This window comes from Heterodontus francisci, chromosome 6, assembly GCF_036365525.1.
Source record: "Heterodontus francisci isolate sHetFra1 chromosome 6, sHetFra1.hap1, whole genome shotgun sequence".
Classification (NCBI taxonomy): Eukaryota; Metazoa; Chordata; class Chondrichthyes; order Heterodontiformes; family Heterodontidae; genus Heterodontus; species Heterodontus francisci.
The window spans coordinates 35,832,134-35,858,765 of NC_090376.1; the positions used below are offsets into that span (position 1 = coordinate 35,832,134).

Here is a 26,632-nt window from a genome sequence, read left to right on the forward strand (position 1 = left end):
TAGCGTGGGCGCATCGTGTATCCGTAGGCGTCAACCGAATTAGAGTTTAAGTTTTAATAAATTTCACTTTTCTTCTTTAAACCTAAGAAAGCCTGTTTGTGCTCATTTCTTTGCCTTATAGTTGGAAAGCAGCGAACAAGGATTTACCAAGGGGGAGCTAAAAACAGAGTGTGTTTTAAAAAATTAAACCCTGTTACAGTAAGCTCAGGTGAAAGCTGAAAGGGAACCCCTAGACCTCTTTTTCACCTGGTCCTAACACCTTATTCAAAACTCTGCTAACCATATTGTATCTCTCACCAAGTCCTGCTTGCCCATCTTCCCTGCCCTTGCTGACATATGTATCATCCACATGTATAAATTCCTTCATGGTCTTGCCCCTCCCTATCTTTGTAATATTTTCCAGTCCTACAGCTCCACCTTGTCAAACTCTCTATTTTTCTGATTCTGGGCACTTGAGCATCTTTTTACTGCCTTTCTTCCACCACTTACGGCCATGCCTTTATTTGTCTAGGCCCTGCACTCTGAAATTCCCTCACTTAAACACCCTTTACCCCTCTGTTTTTTTCACCTCCTTTAAGATGCTCCTTAAAACTTACCTCTGAACAATCCTTTTATTTGCCATTCCTAATAACCCTGTCCTTATCTAGCCATTTTTTTTCTGATTACACCTGTGAACATCTTGGGCTATTTTTCAATGTCAAAATGCTATATAGATGCAAGTTATTGTTTTTGATGTTTCATTAATTCAAACAGTAATAACATTTACCAGGTAACTGCCACAAATTTTTGTCCATCCATTTTTTAATACTTATTTAGTGAAGAATTTCTCTGCCTGGGCATGATGACAGAAGAATTATTACTGTTCCACCATTTTGTTCACATCTTAAATAAATGAGACTTTAATGTTAGTAACAAACAACAATGTCACAGCAAGCACACTCACTATAACCAAGGCAATCATTTAATCAGTGGAATTCAATATTCTTGCTTGTCTCCCATCAACGTTAACATACGCACAGCGATGCTGAAGTTTCTACCCTGAAGGAGAATATTTGATTCTGTTTTAACAGGTCCTAGTGCTACAAATGTCAATGATGTGGGAATTGGCTGACAAGTGCCTCAATAGGTTTTACCATTCTTGATGTCAGGACAAGGGAAACAAGTTCTGTGTGCACAAAATAATCAGCAGTGGTAGAGATCCCAGCAAGTTTTTAGTTTTGTAGGCTATAGACATAAAAGCTTACACACATTCAGTTGTAGGCGTTTGAGTCCGTTAATATCTTATTCAAGTTAGGGTCAACAGTGTTATTTTTTTATTTCTACAGCAAAAATCTATGAGTTGTGGGAGACTAATCAGATCCCAACCTGTGTGATAACTGCCTTGAAACAAAAAACATTCAACAAGCAGAGCTGTGACACTGGGGAGTTTAATTATAGAGCACAATTTCCATGTGGCAGGAAATCTTGTAGGACCTGTCATTCTCAGCAATTATTTTATAGGAAGTATGAGTTCCAGTACGATTTCAGAAACACTAGTGGTCATCAATTTTTCATAAATATATCTTTGGCTTCGGACTAATCTTCTGTTTGGCACAGCAAAAGTGAAATCTATTCTCAGAAAAACTATACCTTGGCAGTATCAACCACAAAAATGGGATCAGCTTCCAAATATACAGCATCACATACCTTTTTGTCACTACTTCTGTTGTTTCTGTTTTATTCAACACTCTGTCCAGCATCAAGTCCAAGATCGCAAGATCATTATAGATGAAGGCCATTCAGCCATCTTAATTGATTAATCCAGAGAGATCCTATTATATACCATATAGCATCCAATTATTTCTTAAATAATTCCTGAGCTTTTGGCTTCACTTCTCATACCTGGAAGTTTATTTTACACATTGATCATTCTTTGTGTGAAGATAATTACGGTCCTAAAAATACCTTTTGCTGGTTGACCCCATATTCCCTAGTTCTATTCCTGCAGTTAATTTAAAGTAATATTCCAGGTTATTGTTTGCTACATCCTTACATATTAAAAGACAAAGGGGTAGAATTTTGCCCTCATTGGCTAACTAGTAATCTGGCAGACTGAATTTTCCATCCTTCATAGAATCTGTCTGAATTTCATTACATTGAAGTCAATAGATTGAAAATTGGGTGAGTTCAATAAAGGATGGGCCATCCACTCCACCTAATTACCACTCAGGTGAAGATGAAAATCTACCCCCATGTCTCAAATGCCTCGTTTCCAAAATGAGAAGCCCAAGTCTGTCTGGTCTTTCCTCATAATTCAGACCCCTGTTACTGGCGATCAGCCTTGTGGCTCTACTCTGCATTGGCTCTACTGCTTGATTGTCTCTCATTTCTTCGTGACTGGAACTGGACACTGTGTTCAAGGTGCAGTCTGACCAGAACAACAAACAATTTAATCATGACTTCCTCTGACTTCTGTTGTTTTGGCTATGTAGTTCAAGATCCTATTAGCTTTGTTAATGGCTGCTGATGTGAAATTTCCTGCAGTTCAACATTTAAAAAAAAAACTGAAGTCATCCTGTTTAACTCTTGCCAGTGCCTACATGTCTTTACTTTGACTTTAAACTCTGGCTGTCTGCTGTTATTGAACTTGGTTTTGTGTAGTTTTGGAATTGGGTTTATAAGAACACTGGGATTGTTTCCCAGACAAGAATTATTTATCAAGACTACCAGATGGATCATCTAGGAACTGTCAGGAATAACTGGACAGTTATCCCAGGAGTGAATGATTCCTAAATTTAACATGCTAAACTGTCTTCCAATTTGGATTATATCAGCAGTTGCATTATTAACCTGTGATTTGAATGTGTGCACACTACTTGGTGAATGAATTAACCATTTCTTCCCAAATCGTTGAAGAAGCGAAAAGTCATGAACTAACAGTTATTAAATGCTGCTAATTATGATTATAAGTTAAAATTAAACATTGGATATACAAATAATGAGTAGATAGGGTTAGCTGGTGGAATGAATAACAGAAGGTACAGCGATCATTCAGTTATGATACAGTAGTTCAATATTAGCTGCTTGCTGATCAATTTGATCAATGTGAGGGTCTTTGAGAGGGTGCAGAGTAGATTTACCAGAATGTTGCCAGGGATAAGAGATTTTAGCCACAAAGTTAGGTTGGAGAAGCTGGGATTCTTTTCCTTGGAGCAAAGGAGATTGAGGGGAGATTTGATAAAGGTGCACAAGATTATGACCTGTTTAGATAAGGTGGACAAAGCAAAGCTGATGGTACAGGGGGGATGTGAAAAAACAACTTTTTTATGCAGCGAGCAGTAATGACCTGAAACTTGCGCCTACAAGGGTGGTGGAAGCGAAAACAATCAATGAGGTCTAAAGGATAGACACTTGGGGGAAATAAACTTGCAGGACTTTGGGGATAGAGCAGGAGAATGGGACTCACTGGATTGCTTTACAGACAGCAGCACAGACTCAATCGGTGGAATGGAGCCTCCTGTGCCTTAATGACTCTATAATTTACACTTGAGATCCTGGTGAAATTACTCTTTAGATAGCTGACAAGTTAACAATATTAAACAACCGGTCTATTGGATAGATTAAAATCTATGTGCTTGTGGTTAGCAATATTTCTAGAACTTATAACCATATTCTAATGAGATGGTGTAGATGAACCGGCTGCCTTACCTTCCTCTGGGATGGTGGTGTTAACCTTCTGAGATGTCAGAATGATGAACCTTCATCAATGGAGGCATTATCCATTCCATTTTGATTTTCTGTTCCTGGATAAATTCACCTTAGATGCTTTTAGTTGTATTTAGATTAGTTGGCTTAAATTTCACCTCCATGATCTCAGGGAAACTTATTCATCTAAGTGACACACACTGCTGCTTGTATCTAGCTGGTACAGCTGTACAATTTCACCTTCTGTAACTTCTCTTTCTCTTTTTTTGTCTGTCTGATGTAGATGCATTTTCTTCCTCTGAACATAGGTACGCTTCTTCATAAACTAAAAACTCCTGCTACCAAGAACAATCCACCAACAAGACACTTCCAGTATCAAAACACCATCTTATAAACTCTTGATTTTCAAAGAAGCCCCCTCAATTCAATTGACCAATCTTAGTGATACATGTGTTAGCACTCATCCCTTTTGATGTCAAACAGTCAGTACAAAAGCAAAATATTGCAGATGTTGGAAATCTAAAATGAAAACAGAAAATGCTGGAAATACTCAGCAGGTCTGGCAGCATCTGTGGAGAGAGAAACAGTTAATGTTTCAGGTCGATGACCTTTCATCAGAACTGTCAGTCAGTCATTTCGTACCTCTGTTTACCTCAAGTCAATGACTCATTAATACCCACACATGGCAGTTGATGATTTCATTCTCCTAGCTTCTTGGTCTCTTTTCAACGAAGAGCTTTATTCCTACTAATAGGTAGCATACTTGTATCTCCAAACGAGCTACCTCTGTTTCAAGGTTTAAGCTTTTCGTGACAGGGCAGGGGAAAGAACACTAATGAACGGACATGTAATGACAAAAAGAAAGAAAATACAAAACAAAACTTTATAAAAGTGAAATACTTACCTGGAGGATCGTTATTGCTCTGACTAATAGGGTTGGGCTTTGTTCCCAGCCCGACGTCAGGTTTCGTGGTGGTGGGAGCAGGGGGGCTGGAGAATCAGGGTGGCAGCAGCTGCTATGGCGTGACACCAGGATTGCTGGGCCCAATCTACCTGGTGGCAGAGAGGCTCCATGGCGGCACCACCGCTGCTCTGTGACGGGAGCCTACTTTACATATTTAAAATATCTCTCTGCATAAATTTCAATGTAATTCCCCGTGATCTTACCTTCAAATCCCAATCTTGAGCATGTCGTTTGGCACTCACGCACCTTCACTTTCCCGTCCAGGAGAAGCTGGTGTCTACTAGGTGGGGAAGGGGGTCAGCTCTGCATTAATTAGCGTTATGGGGGGGAAGGGGGTCAACTCAGCATTATTTAATGTATGGAAGGGAAGGGGGTCAACTCGGCATTATTTAATGTATGGAAGGGAAGGGGGTCAGCTCTGCATTATTCAGTGCATGGGGAGGAAGGGGTCAACTCTGCATCATTTTGTGTATGGGGGGAAGGGGTCAACTCTGCATTATTTAGCGTACGGGGGAAGGGGTCAACTCTGCATCATTTTATGTATGGGGGAAAGGAGTCAACTCTGCCTTATTTAAAGTATGGGGGGGAAGGGGTCAACGCGGCATTATTTTGAACTGTTCGCAGTCTTTTATAAATGGCACCAACGCCTGCTCCAGCATTAGGTGATGCCGTGAATGGCGCAATATGTTAAGTGGCCACCCGCCACGTAATCGCGGCAGCATGGCTGCCATGCGGGGCAGTTGCCATTTTCTGCACTGGCTGCCGGGATCCAGCCCATAATCTTTAAATATTTTTCAGCAGGTTTCTCACTCTGACCCAATCTCCATGTCACCTTCATGTTTGAGTTTGTCAGTAGCAGTGGCTCACAGCACTCGGTCCTTCTAAACACACAACTGTGGTTCTTCTGCTTCAGCTGCCTAAGACTTGATCCTCAAAGCTGCTGTCTGGCATGGTTGGTAACTAATGAAATGATAATTTGTATTTTATTTATTTTTTAAATTTTATTTAGAGATACAGCAATGAAACAGGCCCTTCGGCCCACCAAGTCTGTGCCGACCAACAACCACCCATTTATACTAACCCTACAGTAATCCCATATTCCCTATCACCTACCTATACTAGGGGCAATATACAACGGCCAATTTACCTATCACCTCAAAGTCTTTCAGATGTGGGAGGAAACCGGAGCACCCGGCGAAAACCCACGCAGACACAGGGAGAACTTGCAAACTCCGCACAGGCAGTACCCAGAATTGAACCCGGGTCCCATTCCTGCCATTGGCAAAAAAAACCTTATTTTTGAGCAAAAGCTGGTCACAAAAGATCATTACTTTTATTAAAATTGCGCTAATAGACAAGGCCAAAGTGGGAGTTAAATCACTTTTTTTAAACCAGGTAATCAGAGGCAGAGAGGAAGGCAGGTGGATGTTTTTAAAGGAAAAGGAGCTGAGAAAGGTGGAAAACAATACAAATAAATGTAAAGATGCTAACTTAAAAATAGACATTGACAGAAATTATGGTTTAAAAAGTTACCAGCACAGAACCAAGATTGTGTCCGGGCTGAGAGAAATTTCAGACATGGTTCACAAATGCATCCAGTGGCCAGATTGTCCAATTATGGTGATTCTACTGTCATAGGCTGTCACATTAATGGGAAAGTTCTATTAAAAATCTGACAGTGCAGACACCAGCAGATGTAACATTGGTGTGCACACAATTAGCATTGAATCTTCCATACGGAATGTTGGCAGGTAACGATAGTTGGGGAAATTGATGGACACAGAAGCATCCGAGTGAATGAAGGGCTAAAGGCCAGGCAGTTAAAAGTTTGAAAGTGAATTATAAATGACTTGGGGAGAGTTTTCCTTCAGAAGTGGACACAAAAGGAAATGTGCACACCAACTTTAATTATGTTTCGACGTTTTTGCCAAATAGATGTTGGGGCTAGTATTCCATGTAGACTTTCCCCTCCATTTAAGATTGCTATCTCAAACAGATTTTACTACACCTTGACAATAGACCCAGTTGATTCCAGCCACAATTCAACCTAACTTATACAAGTACCTGTAATAAGGCTGACCCAGGTAGTTAGCAAGGTACTAGGACAATAATCCATAGATTCTGCATAATAGCAGTTTGAGCTCCCAACAAAGCTGCAAAGCATGCACACATGGCCTCCTATGGTGAAGGCCAGGCTGCAACTTCTCTGAGTTTGACCACACTCACCAGAATGGTGATGCCATGCGGGATGACAGTACACAGACTGGAAGCAGACTCCTCCCCACACTCAGCTAAAGTGCTGAAAACACCTTAGTGAATGACTGTTGAGATATGTATGAGTTATGCATATGGTGAATGTGATGAGAGGCAGTGAATAATCAAGATGTAAAGAGGATGGGGAAGTCATGAAGGTAAAGGGAAGTGTGTGTAATGTGAATTGAAGGAGTGAGGGGAGTAATTGGTCGTTATGCAAGCTTGTGAGAAGGAAGTGGTGCTAGTGTATGGTGAAAAGAGCAAAAAAGGGATGAGTGTGTTTTCTGTAAGAAAGCAAGATATTTAGTGTGCCCTTATGATTTATGGTGAATGATGTGGTGCAGGTGAGAGATGAGAGGAGTGTTGTGAGGTGCTGTTGAGAAAGAAGTGGAAAGGCAAAGATATGGACTCACTGTTGTTGCTCTTGTGAGGTAATTGAATCACTTCTTGGATTGAACCTGGGTTTCCGGGTGGGGTAGGGGGTGGGGGTGGAGGAGAGAAGTGGTAATGCTGGTAACCCTGCCCCACATGCCTAATTCACGCCATGGGTTAAAAATGGGGCTTATGTCTTTGCTCACACCTTCACTCCTCTGACACTGGTTTACTCCATTTGTCCACCCTCTCTTCTCCACCATTGACAATCATTCTGTTAATTACCAGGCATTTTCCTTCTGGAACCCCATCCTAAATTCCCTGGGGGAAAAATTGGTTCATGTTGTGATGCTTGAAGCAATGCTACACAGACTTACGTTTATTCCCTGGCGGTGGGGGGAGGGGGTGAAGAAGACCCCCACAGGTAGTAACCAATGGCATTTTCAGCCTTGGAATGGGTGTAGTCTGCATAGTGCTGCTTGAAGCAGTGCTATGTGAGCAAATATTTCTCTCCCCATGCTTTACCTGCTCCCTCCTTGCTTTGAAAAGCCAGCTAAACATTTAATCCTCAACCATGCTTTTGTCTCTGTCCCTTAACTCCATTCTATTTACTTGTTTCCCTCCTGGTATTGTCCATTCATTCCCCAATCTGTGAATTGTTCTGTTCATTTTTCTGGAATGAAGAGAACTTCTATAAATGCAAGCTGTTTTAAAGATATTTTAAAATTCCAGAAGCAAAATATATTTGTGATTGCCGAACTTTTTTTAAATTCATTTCCTCTCTTTTGCATCCACAGAATGTCGAGTTGTTAAGTCCACTTCATACACTAAAGTTCCTGGTGCAGGTGCAGGTGCGGGTGCTGGTGCTACAGGACGAAACGTTACCACAAAGAGCCCTGGGCCTTCAAGACGTAGCAAGTCCCCAGCTTCTACTGGCTCAGGTAGTCAAGAGAACGTCACCATTTCACATTATATTATTGTACGTGAAAGCTCATTTCTGTAATAAAATCAACACTTTCACAAAACATGGAGAAGGGAGAAACATGAAAAAGTCTATGGGTGGGATTTCAATTTCCGGGTCGGAGCTCTGACATCGTGATGACTTCCAGTGACCCCGCACCCATGTGGAAATGCGGATGCACCGCAATTTTGTTATGCAGAGTGCTTAATTGGCCAGGATTTGTGTTCGCCACCAAATTAGCAGTGATGGATGCAGGAAGGAGGAGGGACCAAGGCAGAAGTGGGCCTGATTTAAAAGGCAAGCAGCAGCTTGCTGAGGCTGCTGTTCTTCCACAAAATGGAAGCACAACCTGAGCAGTGGGCAGGGAGGGCCCCCGTATTACAAATAGGCAGTAGGACCATAAACCTCCCCAAAGGGAAAAGACAGATTAACATCCCGGGTGCAGATCTGGCCAGTTCTAACAGTAACAAAAGCTTCCATTTATATAACACCGCTAATGTAGAGAAACCTCCTAAACAAAGGTCTGAGGACAAATAAACACAAAGCCGAAGGAGGAAATATAAGGAAAGGTGCCCATAAAAGGGATCTGCACTTTAAATGTTAGCCTGTTCTTTATTTTTTCAGATGCTAAAAGACTTGCCAGCGTGTTCCTAGCATGTTCTGTTTTTATTCCGGTCTATATTGAATCCTCTCTTTCCAGTGTACCTTGGCAATTTGTTGTTACTAATAACTCTGCATCATTGCTGCTGCCAACACTGTGAGGGCCATCCCACAGTCTTCTCTCCTCAAGGCTGTCTTTTGCCTCTGTCCCGCCATTGCCCATCTCTCCCTGCAATCTCAACACCTCCTCCTCCACTTCGTGATTCTGACAGCACGTCGAACCCAACCTTTGTAAAGAAAATCCAAATCTTTTCCCTAAATGAGCTGACAACAAGCTCATTGATGGCCTTAAGTGGCCATTTAAGATGTTCAGGCGGGTTGCCTCTTCTGGCTCCCGTTGGCACATTCTGAAATCTTAGTGTGCCAGTCTTGTGTCAGGAAACTGGCATGCCAACTTTGGGGCTGGGTTTAAGCGACCACTTGCCCCTGAAGCCGCCCTCCCCAACAATCCATAATCCTACCCTATCTGTTGAACAAGCTGCATCATTTTTTGGTTGATGTCTACCCACTTTCCTAAAGCTTCACGATAGAGAAATACATTTTGATGATGATAAACTGAGAGCAGAATTAATTTGCTTCTTAATTATTATTTTAACCTCATAATTAGATCATAGACTTGAAATTTCTTTGCTATTTATATTATACAAATTTAGTTCTATGCTGTTATCCAAGGTAAAAACAATTCTTTTGTCCCTGTCTACCTTTAACTGTAGTTCTGCTTATCTCCCACTCACTAATTTCTGTGTCAGCCTCTCTGTCTGTCTGCTCCACTCTTTATCTCCCCCATCACTCTACCTTTGGGGCGGCGCAGTGGTTAGCACTGCAGCCTCACAGCTCCAGGGACCCGGGTTCAATTCTGGGTACTGCCTGTGTGGAGTTTGCAAGTTCTCCCTGTGTCTGCGTGGGTTTTCTCCGGGTGCTCCGGTTTCCTCCCACAGCCAAAAGACTTGCAGGTTGATAGGTAAATTGGCCATTGTAAATTGCCCATAGTATAGGTAGGTGGTAGGGAAATATAGGGGCAGGTGGGGATGTGGTAGGAATATGGGATTAGTGTAGGATTAGTATAAATGGGTGGTTGATGGTCGGCACAGACTCGGTGGGCCGAAGGGCCTGTTTCAGTGCTGTATCTCTAAAAAAAAACTTTCACGTTTTCTCATGTCGCCATCTATGTCTTGCTTATTTATGACTCTTTTATACTCTCTCTCCCTTTGTGTAAGTTACTCTTCGTCTCCTCTCTCCTGTATGCCTCTTAGACACTTTCTGTCTTTTTCTGTCCCTGCTCTTTCTCTCTGTCTCGGTCCAATATGCAAATGTTAGCATCTGTTGTACTTGTGTGCACCAGGTGACAGCTCCCTGCACTGAGGCCTCAAGGCCTCTAAAATACTCAAGTCACTGTTTCTCTGTTATATAATGGTCATTTGACAAAGGAAGGTAGTAAAACTTCTTGCCACCTTCCTGACAGCTTCTTAAAGCTGTACATCTATCCATTTGTCCAGTGAACAGCATCAATGTGCTGGTTTGTGAGCAGTTATGGATGTTCCTACGGACATATCTCTCTATTTGAGGGTTCTGGAGGAGGAGGGGATCGGGATGTTTCATTTGTATCTTAAGTGCTTCATTGGAACCCATCTTTAGTTTATTTTTAGTTTAGAGATACAGCACTGAAACAGGCCCTTCGGCCCACCGAGTCTGTGCCGACCATCAACCACCCACTAATATATACTAATACTACACTAATCCCATATTCCTCCCACATCCCCACCTGTCTCTATATTTTCCTACCACCTACCTACACTACGAGCAATTTATAATGGCCAATTTACTTACCAACCTGCAAGTCTTTTGGCTTTAAGCTAGAATATGCATGTACAAAAGTTAATCTTTCATATCTGGACATTTAGAAGGCTCTTACATGTGGAGATTAAGATCCCTGAAGAAAGCCATAACAAAACTATGGACACTGCTACTATACTTGGGAACCACAACCAGGACAGAGTAGTTCTATTAGTGGCTGTGAAGGTGACAACCCCGGTGAACTTTTTTGTAGTAGGCTCCTTCCGAACAACACAGAAGGTGAGATCTCCTGCTTTCAGTGCACACTTGCATCGTGCAGGTGCAAAGTATGTAGCCATGGATAACACAAGAAAAGTAAGGCAACTGCAGATAGAGGAAGAACACAAGCCTACCTGCAAGACAGAAGATTGGTGTGGATAGCAAACAGTTCAGTCAGAAAGAGTTATCACAGAGGGTCTAACAGACAAAACCTCTATTTCAGTGAACTATACCTCTGATATACAGCAGCCAGCCCTAAAGCAGCAGACAACAGTGGCCAAGATGTCTGAAAGTGCAGCAGCCTTTTGGGTGTAAGCAGTTGCAAAGACCCCAGACTCTTGGACGCATCTGTGGAAGCTCTCTTGAATGAAGTATGGTCAAAAGAGCAAAGACCGAGGGAAGGAAGTCTCATAAGAGGGTGGTTCAGATTGCATGGCAGGAGTTGGCAGAGGCAGTCATCTCAAGAAATGCCACACAATGGCAGGAGAGTTTCAGTGACTTCATAAGAGTAGCTAACATGACTCAAAAGACTGAGATCAACATACATTTTATATCCCATTTAGACTCTTCACTCACTTTTTTGCCCATCAAGGAAGTCTCAAACAATGCAGGGCAAGCTCTGTAAGCACCCATGAACCATCTTAATTAACAATCACTTTGTTAACTTACATTGCCTGCTACAAGGACTTTTGCTCGTTTTCAAGGACCCTTCATTTAAAGAGAACAATGCACATGCTCCCCTCATCATCATCGCAAACATGGACTCATATAAGAGAAGAATCTACACTACCTCTACAAGCCCTTAACATTCCTTTCTCTCACGCTAAAGGAAAAAGGTCACCCATGACCAAGGCTTGAGAAATTTGAAAGCGGAGAGGAGCACCACCACTTAAAACTCCTGAGTTCTCAGGAACAGGAGACCTGAGACATTACAGGCAGACAGGCAGGAGAGTCTGTGTGAGATATCACGCTTGGAAACTGGGCAACAGAAGGTTGGTAAAGGCTGGACAAGACTCATTATAGGTACTCTCAGCTTCATGTGCCTTCTGAAAGTATTGCACTTCCTCTAAGTTCAGCAACAATTGCTTCAAGGGGAAATGTCACTGTGTACACAACTGGACAAGCTGTTCTGTGTTCACTTCATTGGGGTGTCTTGGATGTAAGGTATCCCGCTGCAGTGACTACCCAGGCACTTCCAGAGACAAGACTCCTGCCTCATCCATACCCACAATCCCTGCCACAATCTGCAACTCGGTCACAGTGTCTTAAGTGCATGTCCAACCCAGAGATGCCCACTTGGGAGGAAGTAGCTGGTGAGTTAAGGGATGTCCCTGGAGAAAGCACTGAACACTAGTAAGAATCAGGACCTGGGAGTGGAAAAGAAGAATGCTGTTCCTCTACGAAGGCTGGAGAAATCACTACCCTCGCCCAAGGAGTCTAGGGCACAGAACTGTGATTAGGGAGTATTGATCTCAATGTGGCGACAGTGGAGAGGGTTCCATAAATATGGTTGAGAATGATGCACAAGTTGGGAGGACTCCAATCCCTATATCTGCAAGAAATTGCAAGATGCTTCCCATAACCTGTGGAACATGCTGGTGACGGTGACAACCTGGAAGATTTCTGTAGCATCAAGCTGCCAGGAACAGCCTCTAAGGACCTTGTTAGCTTCTGTGCTGCCATAAATAGTTTGATCGGAACACCTTCACTGGTCTTCCAAGATATGACTGGGATGATTCAATCTGTGATGACATGGAGCAACTCTGATGCCTGTACTCTGCACCAGTGGGCTACAAGAGTAGTCGCTGATATTGCTGTTTAACTATTGTGGCAATGAGCCTGCTTCCTTAATCCAATACTTACAAATAGGGAATCTCAGACAGTGGCCCAGCACCTCCTGTCACTGCAACCGAAAGGCTGTCGGAAAGACTGTTAGAAACAGGTCGCTCTATGACAGCAGCTTCACTGATTTGAGTCATCTCAAGCCTCGGACTTCAGGGCAACCACCCCAGCCTCACACCGTTTAACTACCCAGGGAGCACCTTGCATGAGCTGTAGATAAGGAACTCAAGAAGGTAAGTTGACACAATAGGGTAGACACAAGGTTAAGAAGTACTTGTCGCGATTGGAATCTTTGGCTGTTTTCAGTAAATATTCTGTTTTTTAAAAGAAACACATTTGAGCACTTGGAATTTTGAGTTCATTTCTGTGTGTGCTTTCAACTTTTGGGCATTTGAATGATGGCAAGGGAAATGTAGACTTCTATCTCATGAAGGAACCGTGCAAAGTTTTTGACAGTGAGAGGGTGTGAAGTGATTTTATTTGGTAATCCAACTGTAAGTTGTTGAAAGACCTGGACTATCAGATGTATCCTCCTTTCTGTGGCTGCTGCATATACAGTTCTATGCCTTTCCTGCCTGTACACCATCCTAATGCTATTGGGAGGCAGGTCCATCTCCCCCCTTTTCATTGTCGATACCTGCAACTTCGAGAAGCACAAATTTTCTTCATCGTGATGTTATGCAGTACACAGCATGCTGCAGTGATTCCTGAGCCTCTTGCTGGGCTGTATTGCAGAGTGCCACCAGTTTTATCTGAGCATCTGAAACAAGACTTCAGATTGGCTGCTCTATCACAGTTCTTGTAATGCATTATATCTTTTGTCCCCCTCTGTCTGTGGAAGCCTTACTGGAATCTTAAAGCACAACTTCATTGGATTGCTCTGATCACTACTCAACCATCCTAATATATGAATGAGGGCAAATATGGTGCATTGTCCCATGATGAAGGCATCAAATTGCCTCTATCTAACCATCCCCACTCTGGTGTCCATGCTACTATAAAGCAAGTAGTCCATTCTTTTTAAGCTTGTCTGGGTAAGGTGTTTTTCAGCTGGGTTTCATTTTTGTGGCCCTCCAACGAGCCTTTTCCAAATGACTCTAATGAAGAGATGCCTTCAGGGATGTCTTTTATTCTAAACTAACCTTTATCATTTTTATCCTCTTCCTGTCAATAGTATAAAAATAGAGGGGCTCCCATTGAGAAATCCATGTGAAGCAGTACTTTGAAATGAGCTGATTAAACCTAGCAGCAAAAATATTTGACTGAACCTCCTAAATTCTAGAGAGATCAATATGCAGGCAAAGTAATACCAACCTTCAAGTAGGAACACACAAAATGGTCTCCACAATGTGTTTTCCACCGCACTGATATTTTCCTGCAACTTATTTAGAGGTGGTAATTATGTCTTCCACCCTTTCACAGACCTTCCCTTTTGTTCTTTTTCCCTTCCTCCCCCGCGACCTCCTTTCACTTGCTTAAACCCTATTATATGGGCGGCACAGTGGCGCAGTGGTTAGCACCGCAGCCTCACAGCTCCAGGGACCCGGGTTCGATTCTGGGTACTGCCTGTGCGGAGTTTGCAAGTTCTCCCTGTGTCTGCGTGGGTTTTCGCCGGGTGCTCAGGTTTCGTCCCACATCCAAAGACTTGCAGGTGATAGGTAAATTGTCTGTTGTAAATTGCCCCTCGTGTAGGGAGGTGATCGGGAATATGGGATTACTGTAGGGTTAGTATAAATGTGTTGGTCGGCACAGACTCGGTGGGCCGAAGGGCCTGTTTCAGTGCTGTATCTCTAAATAAAAATATCTCTAACTTTTGCCAGTGCTGATGAAAGGTCATCAACCAGAAAAGTTGGGCTGAATTTTGCCATGAGTGTCAGGAACCTGATGTTCGGACCATTTCCAAGTCCTGACCCCGCTCGACGTCATAGCAGACCTGCCGACTGAATTTTACAGATGGTGGCCAAATTAGCAGGCCACCTCCGTGTTCGCCGTCCAATTAGAGATGGTGGGCGGGTTCCGGAGATGGGAGCTGAGGACAGCACAGCCCATGGCAGGGAAGCATGTAGCTGCCATCCTCAGGGGAGTGATGCCAATGGCAATTGGAGATATCTGTCTTCAGGACTTCCACACTCAATGGAGATGGGATGTCAGCAGCCTTGCCATTTTCTGCTGGTATCGTCTAAAAACCCTTCATTTGTAATGCAGCTTTCACCTCCCATTTTGAAGCCACCTCCTTTCACTGGCTGGGGGGCGTCCCACTGGAAATCTCATTTCTCTGGGAAAATAGGAGCTAATTGTCTCTTTAAGCACCGTAATTGGCTTCCCTCTGTTGCTGGCGGTTTTCGGCCAAATCTGCTAGTCTGCCCCAGCAAAAGCGCACGGAGGCGAAAAGACGTCGGGGAGCCGGCCCGATGCATTTTTTTTTAACTTTCCCTGCCCGCCCGCCTCCAAACCTGACTCCAATGGGCTAGGAAATTTCCAGCCGTTTACTGTTTTCCTATCTCCATTGATACTGCCAGACCTACTGAGTATTTTCAGCATTTTTGTTTTTATTATTATTTAGGGAGGGTTTAGAACAAAAGTCAAAGGAAATGAACCAGAGTGGCAAGCACATCCCTTAAACTATTTATATGTGGCAGATTAGGCTCATAGTGAGGCTTAAAAGGAACTGGCAACATTTTGGGAGGATAATTTTCGGTGCAGTTTTTGAGGTGGTAGCCTTTTAAAACCTACACAGCTCTTTTTGTTTGCTCCAAATCTGCCCCACAATCAATGGTAATTCTGAGAATAGTCAAGCCTACTTTACCTTTATCTCTTTCTTTTTCTAAAGTGTTTGCCATTTCCTTTATCTCTCATCTATTGTGAAAATCTGGAGTGGGGCTCTTCGCTAATGATTTCACAGTGTTCAACTCCATTCACAGCACTTCTGATAATGCCAGCCTAATTATCATTAAGGCTTGGGCTGACAAGTGGGAGGTCACATTAACACTACATAATTGCTAGCCAAAGAGCATACCCAGTAAGAGAAAACCCAGCCGCTCCTCTGTGACTTTCTGCATTTCCCACTATCAAAATCTTGAGGTTCACCAGAGGGTGGAAGTTGTATTAGCACAGCAGAAACTGGGCACTCAGTGACGCATGGCTCTGATAAAAGCCTGTCCACAATTTATAATGCATAAGTCAGGAATGTGATGGAATACTCATCACTCAGCCACTACACTGAAGCTTTGCATCAACTATGATAGAGAAGTTCGTTTGATTGGAGCACTTATCATTGGGCTCAATATCAAATCCATCCTCTACCAGTGCATTATGACTGCGGTATGTACTATCTACTTGATGCACTACAGCAACTCACCAAGGTAACTTTAACAACACCTCTCAGCCCTACATTTTTTTTTCCAAAATATACCTCTCAGCCCTACATACCTCTATCACCAAGAATGATGAAAACGGCAATATAATGGGAACACATCACTTCCAAGTTCCCCTGCAATTCATGTAACAACTTAACGTGGACATGGGAGTCTTAACCCAGCGCAGCAGGTGAGTTTGGGTGGGATGTTAAAAAAAGTGTAAGTGTGTTGGGAAGCCAGCTCCAACCCGCTATCTTCTGCATTTAACTAATGGGTATTAGGCTGCTTGCGTACAACCCTCTCGGAAGAGGCAGATTTCCTATTAACATATGCTAATCGTTCAATTAGAGTTTTATTTCAACTAATGCTTAAATTTAATGACTCATCAATGGGATTCCTGGGCCTCCTAAAACTTGCGAGTGAAAGTAAGGTAAGAACACAATGGCAATGAGGGGGCTGAATCACATTCATGGAAATACTAATTTCTTACCTGCTAATGGGAAAAGGTTTGTTCACAGTACTTTTGCTGAGAGGTTACTTTCTACACTATGGAGATTTTCCGAATCACAGTTGGATTGGTGGCGCTTTGGCTGCCTTAGATTGGACCTCAAACGGGGACCAATATAACCAGCACCAGCTGAGCATATTCTTGAGAGACAGCAGCGAGGGAAGCAGCAGAGGTGAGTGCAGCTCATGGAGGCACTACCTGTGACAGGGAGTGTACAGGCAGAGGCTAGATTTTCTTGACATATCCAAAATATAGTGTTTCAGGAGGCTCAAGGGTGACACAGTGGCGCAGTGGTTAGCACCGCAGCCTCACAACTCCAGGGACCCGGGTTCGATTCTGGGTACTGCCTGTGTGGAGTTTGCAAGTTCTCCCTGTGACCGCATGGGTTTCCTCCGGGTGCTCCGGTTTCCTCCCACAGCCAAAGACTTGCAGGTGATAGGTAAATTGGCCGTTGTAAATTGCCCCTAGTGTAGGTAGGTGGTAGGGAATATGGGATTACTGTAGGGTTAGTATAAATGGGTGGTTGTTGGTCGGCACAGACTTGGTGGGCCGAAGAGCCTGTTTCAGTGCTGAATAAATAAATAAAGTGGTCGCATGAGCTGGTGGTAGACATTTGCAGCCTCCTAGAAGAAGACCTGGTGGCATGCACTACCTGTGGCTGTCAAAGTCACCACTGCTCTCAACTTAGTTTCCTGACCCTTCCAGGGCTCTGCTGGAGACATATGCACAAATGCATAACACAGGTGACTGATGGTTTGTTTTGAACGGCTGGCATTTATATGAACTTCGCCTAATGATGCCAGTCAAAATGATCGAATGCTCAACTTTGCATCTATGGATAGTTTCTCAGGTGCACGGTGTCATCGGCTTCACAGACGTGGCAATCCAGGCACCCCGACCAACCAGGAGTTTCGCCAACTGCAAGGGCTTCCACTCCATCAATGTGCAAATGCTGTACAATCACAAAAAGATATTTATGGAGATGTGCACAAGATTTCCAGGGAGCTGCCATGATGCTTTTGTCCTGTGGTAGTCCAAGGTCCGTGATGTCTTTGGACCTGGAAGCAGAGATAAGGGGTGGTTGCTAGGAGACTAGGGATATCCATTTCAAACTTGGCTGATGACACCTCTCAGAAACCAGATTAATGAATGCCATATGAACACCAGATGTGAGATTCAACAAGCCATTGGCATGCTGAGATGCACATCAGGTGTCAAGTCAGATCTGGAGGCTCCCTTCAACACACGCCAGCCAGGGTCTCCAGAGTGGTTGTGATGTGCTGCGCTCTGCAGAGTATAGCGCAGCAGCGAGGTTTGGGTCTGCAGGAGGAAAAATGCAGATGGTCATTGGATGATTCTACAAAGGAGGAGGAGGAAGACCAGGAATATGAGGAGGCGGCAGGTGATGAGGGCAGTACATCACCAACCTCTCACATTGTTGCTCAGGGAGCCAGGGTTGTCCTTATTAATGCAAGGTTTACTGAAGTTACACCAGTGGACCAATGTCAAATCTAAGACCAACAAACAGATTTCAGACAGATATCATGTCCTCCGGAAAGCTGCAACAAGGGTGAAGACAGAGGCTATGATGGTGGGTAATGATTCAGGGCCATCAGACTCAGAGGAATTGGTTGATGCCACAAAACCACAAAACACATGTCATCTGGGCAACAATCCCAACATTACCTTCAGTGGGGTGGCATCGCATTGGATTTTAGGAATTCTTTGACTTCCTAAATTTTTCACTGTTAGTGTTATCGTTTTCCTTGTGGTATTGGAATGATGTCTTGATGACTGCAATGTTGGAGTTTTCAAGGTTTCAAGTTTTCGGATGATCGCAGAAGGGATTTGAAACTCCAGCTTTGGTAGGCCCAGGCTTTCCTCTTCCTCTTGCTCCTATGTGGTGCAAGCACTATGGCTTGAGCAGAGATAGAGACAGGCTGCTCAGATTCCTGCTCTGATTGCTGCGATTCTCTTGGCCAATGACTCTGAGTTTTTGAGTTCGTGAGGGTTTGCAGGAGAGAATTCCGAAATTCTACCATCCTGTGTGTAGAAGTGTTTCCTAACATGATAGGCAATGTCCCCTAGTCTTAGATTTTCCCAACTACAACAACAGCATTTATACAGCATCTTTAACGTAATAAAATGTCCCGAGGTGCTTCACAGGAGCATTATAAAACAAAAAAAATGACATTTAGCCACAGGGGCATTATAGCACAAAATGTGGCACTGAGCCACATCACCAAAAGATTAAGGATGTAGGTTTTAAGGAGTGTCTTAAAGGAGGAAAGTGAGGCAGAGAGGTTTAGGGAGGGAATTCCACAGCTTGGAACCCAGGCAGCTAAAGGCATGGCTGCCAATGGTGGAGTGATTAAAATCAGGGATGCTCAAGAGGCCAGAATTAGATAAGCAAAGATATCTTGGAGGGTTGTGGGGCTGAAGGCGATTATAGAGATAGGAAAGGGCCAGGTCATGGAGGGATTTGAAAACGGCAGTGTGAATTTTAAAATTGAGGCGTTATTTAAACGGGAGCCAATGTAGGTCAGCAAGCACACGGTGATAGGTGAACCGGATTTGGTGCCAGTTAAGAAATGGGCAGCATTTTGAATGACCTCAAGTTAACAGACGGTAAAACGTGGGAGGCTGGCCAGAAGCATGTTCGAATAATCAAGCCTAGAGGTAACAAAGGCACAGATGAGGGCTTCAGCAGCTGATGATCTGAGGCAATGATGGAGTTGGCTGATGTTATGGAGGTGGAAATAGGTGGTGTTGGTGATGGCTTGAATATGTAGTTGGAAGTTCATTTCAGGGTCAAGTATGAGACCAAGGTTGTGAACAGTTTGGTTCAGCCGCAGAGTTGCCAGGGAGAAGGATTGGGTCAGTGGCAAGGGAGCAGAGTTTGCAGCCAGGGCTGAAGACAACGGCTTCAGTCTTCCCAATATTCAGTTGGAGAAAATTACTGCTCATACTGGATGTCAGACAAGAAATCTGACAATTTAGTGACAATGAGAGGTGGTGTTGAGGTAGAGCTGGGCATGTCAGTGTACATGTGTTTTCAGATGATATCGCTGAGAGGCAGCATGTAGATGAGAAAGAGGAGGGGGCCAAGGATAGATCTTTGAGGGACACCAGAGGTAATGTGCGGGAGCAGGAAGAGAAACTATTGCAGGTGATTAGATAGATAAGAATGGAACAAGGTTAGTCCAACCTCACTGAATGATGGTGGAGAGGTTTAAGAGGAGGATGGTGTGATCAATCATCAACAACTGGCAGAAATAGTTTATTTCTATCTACCCTATCTGAAAACTTCAATCAAATTAACTTCCGCAAAGTACAACCCTCGTTTGTGTAACCATGCTTTGTAATTTAACCCTTGGAATCCAGGTATCATTCCAGTAAATCTACACTACACTCCCTGAATGCAGAAATCCAGGTGTGGTCTAACCAGGGCTTTGTAAAGCTGTAGCATGACTTCTAACCCCTCGAATTCTAATCCTTCTAGATATGAAGGCCAGCACTCCATTAGTCTTTTTGATTATTTTTTGTATCTGTACATGACATTTTAATGATCTATGTGCTTGGACTCCTAAGTGAACCTACACTGCTTCCAGCTTTTCAACATTTAGAAAGAATTCTGATCTATCATTTTTAGGTCCAAAATGGATGCCCTCACACTTGCCTGTGCTGCTTGAAGCAGAAATGGCTGTAGTTTATTGAATGACAGCAGCAGGGAGATGGGTGGGGGAGAACTATAAGACGGCCATGACTTCAGAGCAAGGTTACGGTAAAAATCAGAAAACCTGATCCAGGCACAAGTCTATTCATGAAAAACATGTAGCGGTGCGTAAATAAAAATTTGCTTATTGTGAAAAGCCACAAGGAAAAAGACACAATATAGCAGATTGCATCGATTAGTCTATAAGCTGTTCTGAAACATTGTATCAGATCCTAGGACAGCTAATCTACAATGCTGCTGAAACAGCTTATAGCACTATGTTGAATTATTTATTGACACCATCAAACAGTGAATCCTCAAGTTTTTTTTAAAAACTTTTTTTAGATGAATTGTACAGATACCTGCAGTTACCTTTCAAATCTGCTACATTTTATTTAGTGTCATTTATTCACTTAACCCAGTTTGCTTTTTTCAGATCAAGGAATCTGTGGACCAGTTATGTACACATTGTTTTACAGCATTATGGTCATCACTACACTGAATATAGTATATAGTAAATATAGAATATAGTAAACTACCATTTATAATTTTATTGCAGAATTCAGTTTCAATTATATCAACTGGCTAATATCTTTAAAGATTATTTAAGCTGATAAACCAGTACACAGCACCAGCTATAAGACGTGCATCAATTATTGTCTCCACAAGTCTTTACAAATCTGTTAGCCTCAACATTGTTACAAAGTCACAGCGGTAGAGCATTACAATTTCAGCAAAACAACAGATACACTTACTATAACTAAGGTTCCTACATTAGCAGAATCAATTCCTGAAGCTCAGACCCATAGCAGAGTAATCATAATCAAGTAAAAGCAAAATACTGCAGATGCTGGAACTCTGAAATAAAAACAAAAAGTGCTGGAAATACTCAGCAGGTCTGACAGCATTTGTGGAGAGAGAAGCAAAGTTAACATTTCAGGTCTCTGACCTTTCATCAGAGCTGGCAAAGGTTAGAAAAGAATTAGGCTTTAAGTGAGTGAAGGGGAGGGGTTGAGAGAGAGAACAAAGGGGAAAGTATTTGAGAGGGCAGGAGAGATTAAATAACAAAGCTGTCCTGGGGCAAAGGCAAAGCGTGTGTTAATGCTTGTGGTGAAAGACAAAGCATTAGTCCAGAGAGAGTGTTAATAGCAGAATAATGAGCAGCTCTGACTACATGAAAAGCAGGCACATGGTTAAAAAATAAAATATTTTTAAAAAGGCCAGTCATGCTCTGAAGTTATTGAACTCAATGTTCAGTCCACAAGGCTGCAGAGTGCCTAATTGAATGATCGGGTGCTGCTCCTTGAGCTTACGTTGCTGTTCACTGGAACACTGGAGCAGACCAAAGTCAGAAATGTTGGCATGAGAGCAGAGGGGAGTATTGAAATGGCAAGTAACTGGAAGCACAGGGTTATGCTTTCGGACTGAGTGGAGGTATTCCACAAAGTGGTCACCCAATCTGCGTTTGGTCTCCCCAATGTAGAGGAGACTGCATTGTGAGCAGCGAATACAGTATACTCAATTGAAGGAAGTACAAGTAAATCGCTGCTTCACCTGAAAGGACTGTTTGGGGCCTTGGACAGTGAGAAGAGAGGAGGTAAAAGGGCAGGTATTACACCTCCTGCATTTGCATGGGAAGGTGCCGTGGGAAGGGTGTTGGGGGTCATGGAGGAGTGGATCAGGGTGTTGCGGAGGGAACGATCCCTTCGGAATGCTGACGGGAGGGGAACGTGTGTTTGGTGGCATCATGCTGGAGGTGGCGGAGGATGATCCTCTGGATGTGGAGGCTGGTGGTGTGGAAAGTGAGGACAAGAGGAACCTTGTCGCGGTTCTGGGAGGGAAAAAGTGTGGGCAATGGGCCGGGCATGGTTGAAGCCTCTGCAACCACCCCCACTGTGGTTTACTTGTACTTCTTTCAATTTAGTATACTATATTCGCTGCTCACAATGCAGTCTTCTCTACATTGGGAAGACCAAACGCAGATTGGGTGACTGCTTTGCCGAACACCTCCACTCAGTCCGAAAGCATAACCCCGTGCTTCCGGTTGCTTGCCATTTCAACACTCCCCTCTGCTCTCATGCCAACATTTCTGCCTTTGGCCTGCTGCAGTGTTTCAGTGAACATTAACGTAAGCTCGAGGAGCAGCACCTGATCATTTGATTAGGCACAAATGGTGGGGGAACCAACACGAGGGAAAAACATACTTGACCTTGTCATCACCAATCTGCCTGCTGCAGATGCTTCTGTCCATGACTGTATTGGTAGGAATGACCACCGCATAGTGCTTGTGGAGACGAAGTCCTGCCTTCACATTGAGGATACCGTCCATCGTGTTGTGTGACACTATCACCGTGCTAAATGGGAGAGATTTCGAACAGATCTAGCAATGCAAAACTGGGCATCCATGAGGCTCTGTGGGCCATCAACAGCAGCAGAATTGTACTCAACCACGATCTGTAACCTCATGGCCCGGCATATCCCCCACTCTACCATTACCATCAAGCCAGGAGACCAACCCCGGTTCAGTGAAGAGTGCAGGAGGGCATGCCAGGAGCAGCACCAGACATACCTCAAAATGAGGTGTCAACCTGGTGAAGCAACAACCCAAGACTACTTGCATACCAAACTGCATAAGCAGCATGCAAAAGACAGAGCTAAGCGATCCCATAACCAACGGATCAGATATAAGCTCTGCAGTCCTACCCCATCCAGCCGTGAATGGTGGTGGACAATTAAACAACTAACTGGAGGAGGTGGCTCCACAAATATCCCCATCCTCAATGATGGGGGAGCCCAGCACATCAGTGCGAAAGATAAGGCAGAAGCATTTGGAACAATCTTCAGCCAAAAGTGCCGAGTTGATGATCCATCTCGGCCCCCTCCCGAGGTCCCCAGCATTACAGATGCCAGGCTTCAGCCAATTCAATTCACTCCGCGTGATATCAAGAAATGACTGAAGTCACTGGATACTGCAAAGGCTATGGGCCCTGACAATATTCCGGCAATAGTACTGAAGAACTGTGCTCCAGAACTTGCCGCACCTCTAGCCAAGCTGTTCCAGTACAGCTACAACACTGGCATCTACCCGGCAATGTAGAAAATTGCCCAGGTATGTCCTGTACACAAAAAGCAGGACAAGTCCAACCCGGCCAATTACTGCCCCATCAAACTACTCTCAATCATCAGTAAAGTGATGGAAGGTGTCATCAACAGTGCCAGCAAGCAGCACTTGCTTAGCAATAACCTGCTCAGTGATGCACAGTTTGGGTTCCGCCAGGGTCACTCAGCTCCTGACCTCATTACAGCCTTGGTTCAAACATGGACAAAAGAGCTGAGCTCAAGAGATGAGGTGAGAGTGACTGCCCTTGACATCAAGGCAGCATTTGAACAAGTATGGCATCAAGGAGCCCTAGCAAAACTGGAGTCAATGGGAATCAGGGGGAAAACTCTCTGCTGGTTGCTGTCATACCTAGCGCAAAGGAAGACGGCTGTGGTTGTTGGAGGTTAATCATCTGAGCTCCAGCACATCACTGCAGGAGTCCCTCAGCATAGTGTCCTAGGCCCAACCATCTTCAGCTGCTTCATCAATGACCTTCCTTCAATCATAAGGTCAGAAGTGGGGATGTTCGCTGATGATTGCACAATGTTCAGCACCATTCGCGACTCCTCAAATACTGAAACAGTCCGTGTAGAAATATAGCAAGACCTGGACAATACCTAGGCTTGGGCTGATAAGTGGCAAGTAACATTTGCTCCACGCAAGTGCCAGGCAATGACCATCTCCAACAAGAGAGAATCTAACCATCTCCCCTTGACATTCAATGGCATTACCATCGCTGAATCCCCTACTATCAACATCCTAGGGGCTACCATTGAACAGAAACTGAACTGGAGTAGCCATATAAATACCGTGGCTACAAGAGCAGGTCAGAGGCTAGGAATCCTGCGGCGAGTAACTCACCTCCTGACTCCCCAAAACTTGTCCACCATCTACAAGGCACAAGTCAGGAGTGTGATGGAATACTCTCCACTTGCCTGGATGGGTGCAGCTCCAACAACACCCAAGAAGCTCGACACCATCCAGGACAAAGCAGCCCGCTTGATTGGCACATCATGCACAACATTCACTCCCTCCACCACCGATGCACAGTGGCAGCAGTGTGTACCATCTACAAGATGCACTGCAGCAACTCACCAAGGATCCTTAGACAGCACCTTCCAAACCTGCGACCTCTACCATCTCGAAGGACAAGAGCAACAGATGCATGGGAACATCAACACCGGCAAGTTCCCATCCAAGTCACACACTATCCTGACTTGGAACTATATCGCCGTTCCTTCACTGTCGCAGGGTCAAACTCCTGGAACTCCCTTCCGAACAGCACTGTGGGTGTACCTACCTCACATGGACTGCAGCGGTTCAAGAAGGCAGCTCACCACCACCTTCTCAAGGGCAATTAGGGAAGGGCAATAAATGCTGGCATAGCCAGTGATGCCCACATCCCATGAATGAATAAAAAAAAACTCTACAGCCTTGGGGACTGAACATTGAGTTCAATAACTTCAGAGCATGACTGGCCTTTTTTTAATATTTTATTTTTTAACCATAGAGCAAAAACAAGCCCTTCGGTCCATCGTGTCTGTTCCGGCCATCAAGCACCTATCTATACTAATCCCATTTTCCAGCACTTGGCCTGTAGCCTTGTATGCTTTGGCATTTCATGTGCTCATCTAAATACTTCTTAAATGTTGTGAGGGTTCCAGCTTCTACCACCCCTTCAGGCAGTGTGTTCCAGATTCCAACCACACTGGGTGAAATTTCTTTTCCTCAAATCCCCTCTGAACCTCCTGCCCCTTACCTTAAATCTATGCCCCCTGGTTATTGACCCCTCCACTAAGGGAAAAGGTTTCTTCCTATCTAATCTATCAATGCCCCTCATAATTTTGTATATCTCAATCAGATCCCCCCTCAGCCTTCTCTGCTCTAAGGAAAACAACCCTCGCCAATCCAGTCTCCCTTCATAGCTGAAATGCTCCAGCACGGGCAACATCCTGGTGAATCTCCTCTGCACCCTCTCCAGTACAATCACATCCTTCCTGTGGTGTGGTGACCAGCATTTGTACACAGTACTCCAGCTGTGGCCTAACTAGCATTTTATACAGCTCATAACCTCCCTGCTCTTATATTCTATACTTCGGCTAATAAAGGCAAGTATCCCATATGCCTTCCTAACCACCTTATCTACCTGTGCTGCTACCTTCAGTGATCTATGGACAAATGCACCAAGGTCCCTCTGACCCTCTAGGGTCCTACTGTCCATTGTATATTCCCTTGGCTTGTTAGTCCTCCCAAAATGCATCACCTCACACCTCTCAGGATTAAATTCCATTTGCCACTGCTCTGCCCATCTTACCAGCCCATCTACCCTCCTCACTATTTACGACACCACCAATTTTCATGTCATTTGCAAACTTACTGATCATACCTCCTATATTAATGTCTGAATCATTAATGTATGCTACAAACAGCAAGGGTCCCAGCACCGATCCCTGTGGTACACCACTGCTCACAGGCTTCCACTCGCAAAAACAACCCTCGACCATCCCCTCTGCCTCCTGCCTCTAAGCCAATTTTGGATCCAATTTGCCAAATTGCCCTGGATCCCATGGGCTCTTACATTCTTAACCATCTCCTATGCAGGACCTTATAAAAAGCCATACTGAAGTCCATGTAGACTACATCAACTGCTTTACCCTCATCTCCACATCTTGACTCCTCCTCAATAAATTCAATCAATTTAGTTAGACATGATCGCCTCCAGACAAAGCCATGCTGACTGTCCTTGATTAATTCCTGCCTCTCCAAGTGGAGATTAATCCAGTCCTTCAGAATTTTTTCCAATCGTTTCCCTACCACTGATGTTAGACTCACAGGCCTGTAAATACCTGGTTTATCCCTGCTACCCTTCTTGAATAGTGGTACCACATCTGCTGTCCTCCAGTCCTCTGGTACCTCTCCTGTGGCCAGAGAGGATTTGAAAATTTGTGTCAGAGCCCCTGCTATCTCCTCCCTTGCCTCAAATAACAGCCTTGGATACATCGCATCTGGGCCTGGGGATTTATCCACTTTTAAGCCTGCTAAAAACAGCTAATACCTCCTCCCTTTCAATGCTAATTTGTTCAAGTATATCACAATCTCCCTCCCTGATCTCTACACCTACATCGTCTTTCTCCATTGTGAACACAGATGAAAAGTAATCATTTG

At 44.0% G+C, this 26,632-nt stretch overlaps 1 protein-coding gene across 1 annotated transcript in view; it reads left to right on the forward strand.

The window, feature by feature from the left end:
* Positions 1 to 26,632, forward strand: part of dclk1a (doublecortin-like kinase 1a) — a 345,065-nt gene that overhangs the window by 187,155 nt on the left and 131,278 nt on the right. Inside the window, exon 4 of the mRNA XM_068032816.1 lies at positions 8,071 to 8,214. Within this exon, the coding sequence (XP_067888917.1) occupies positions 8,071 to 8,214 (144 nt within the window). The remainder of the gene's footprint in view (positions 1 to 8,070; positions 8,215 to 26,632) is intronic.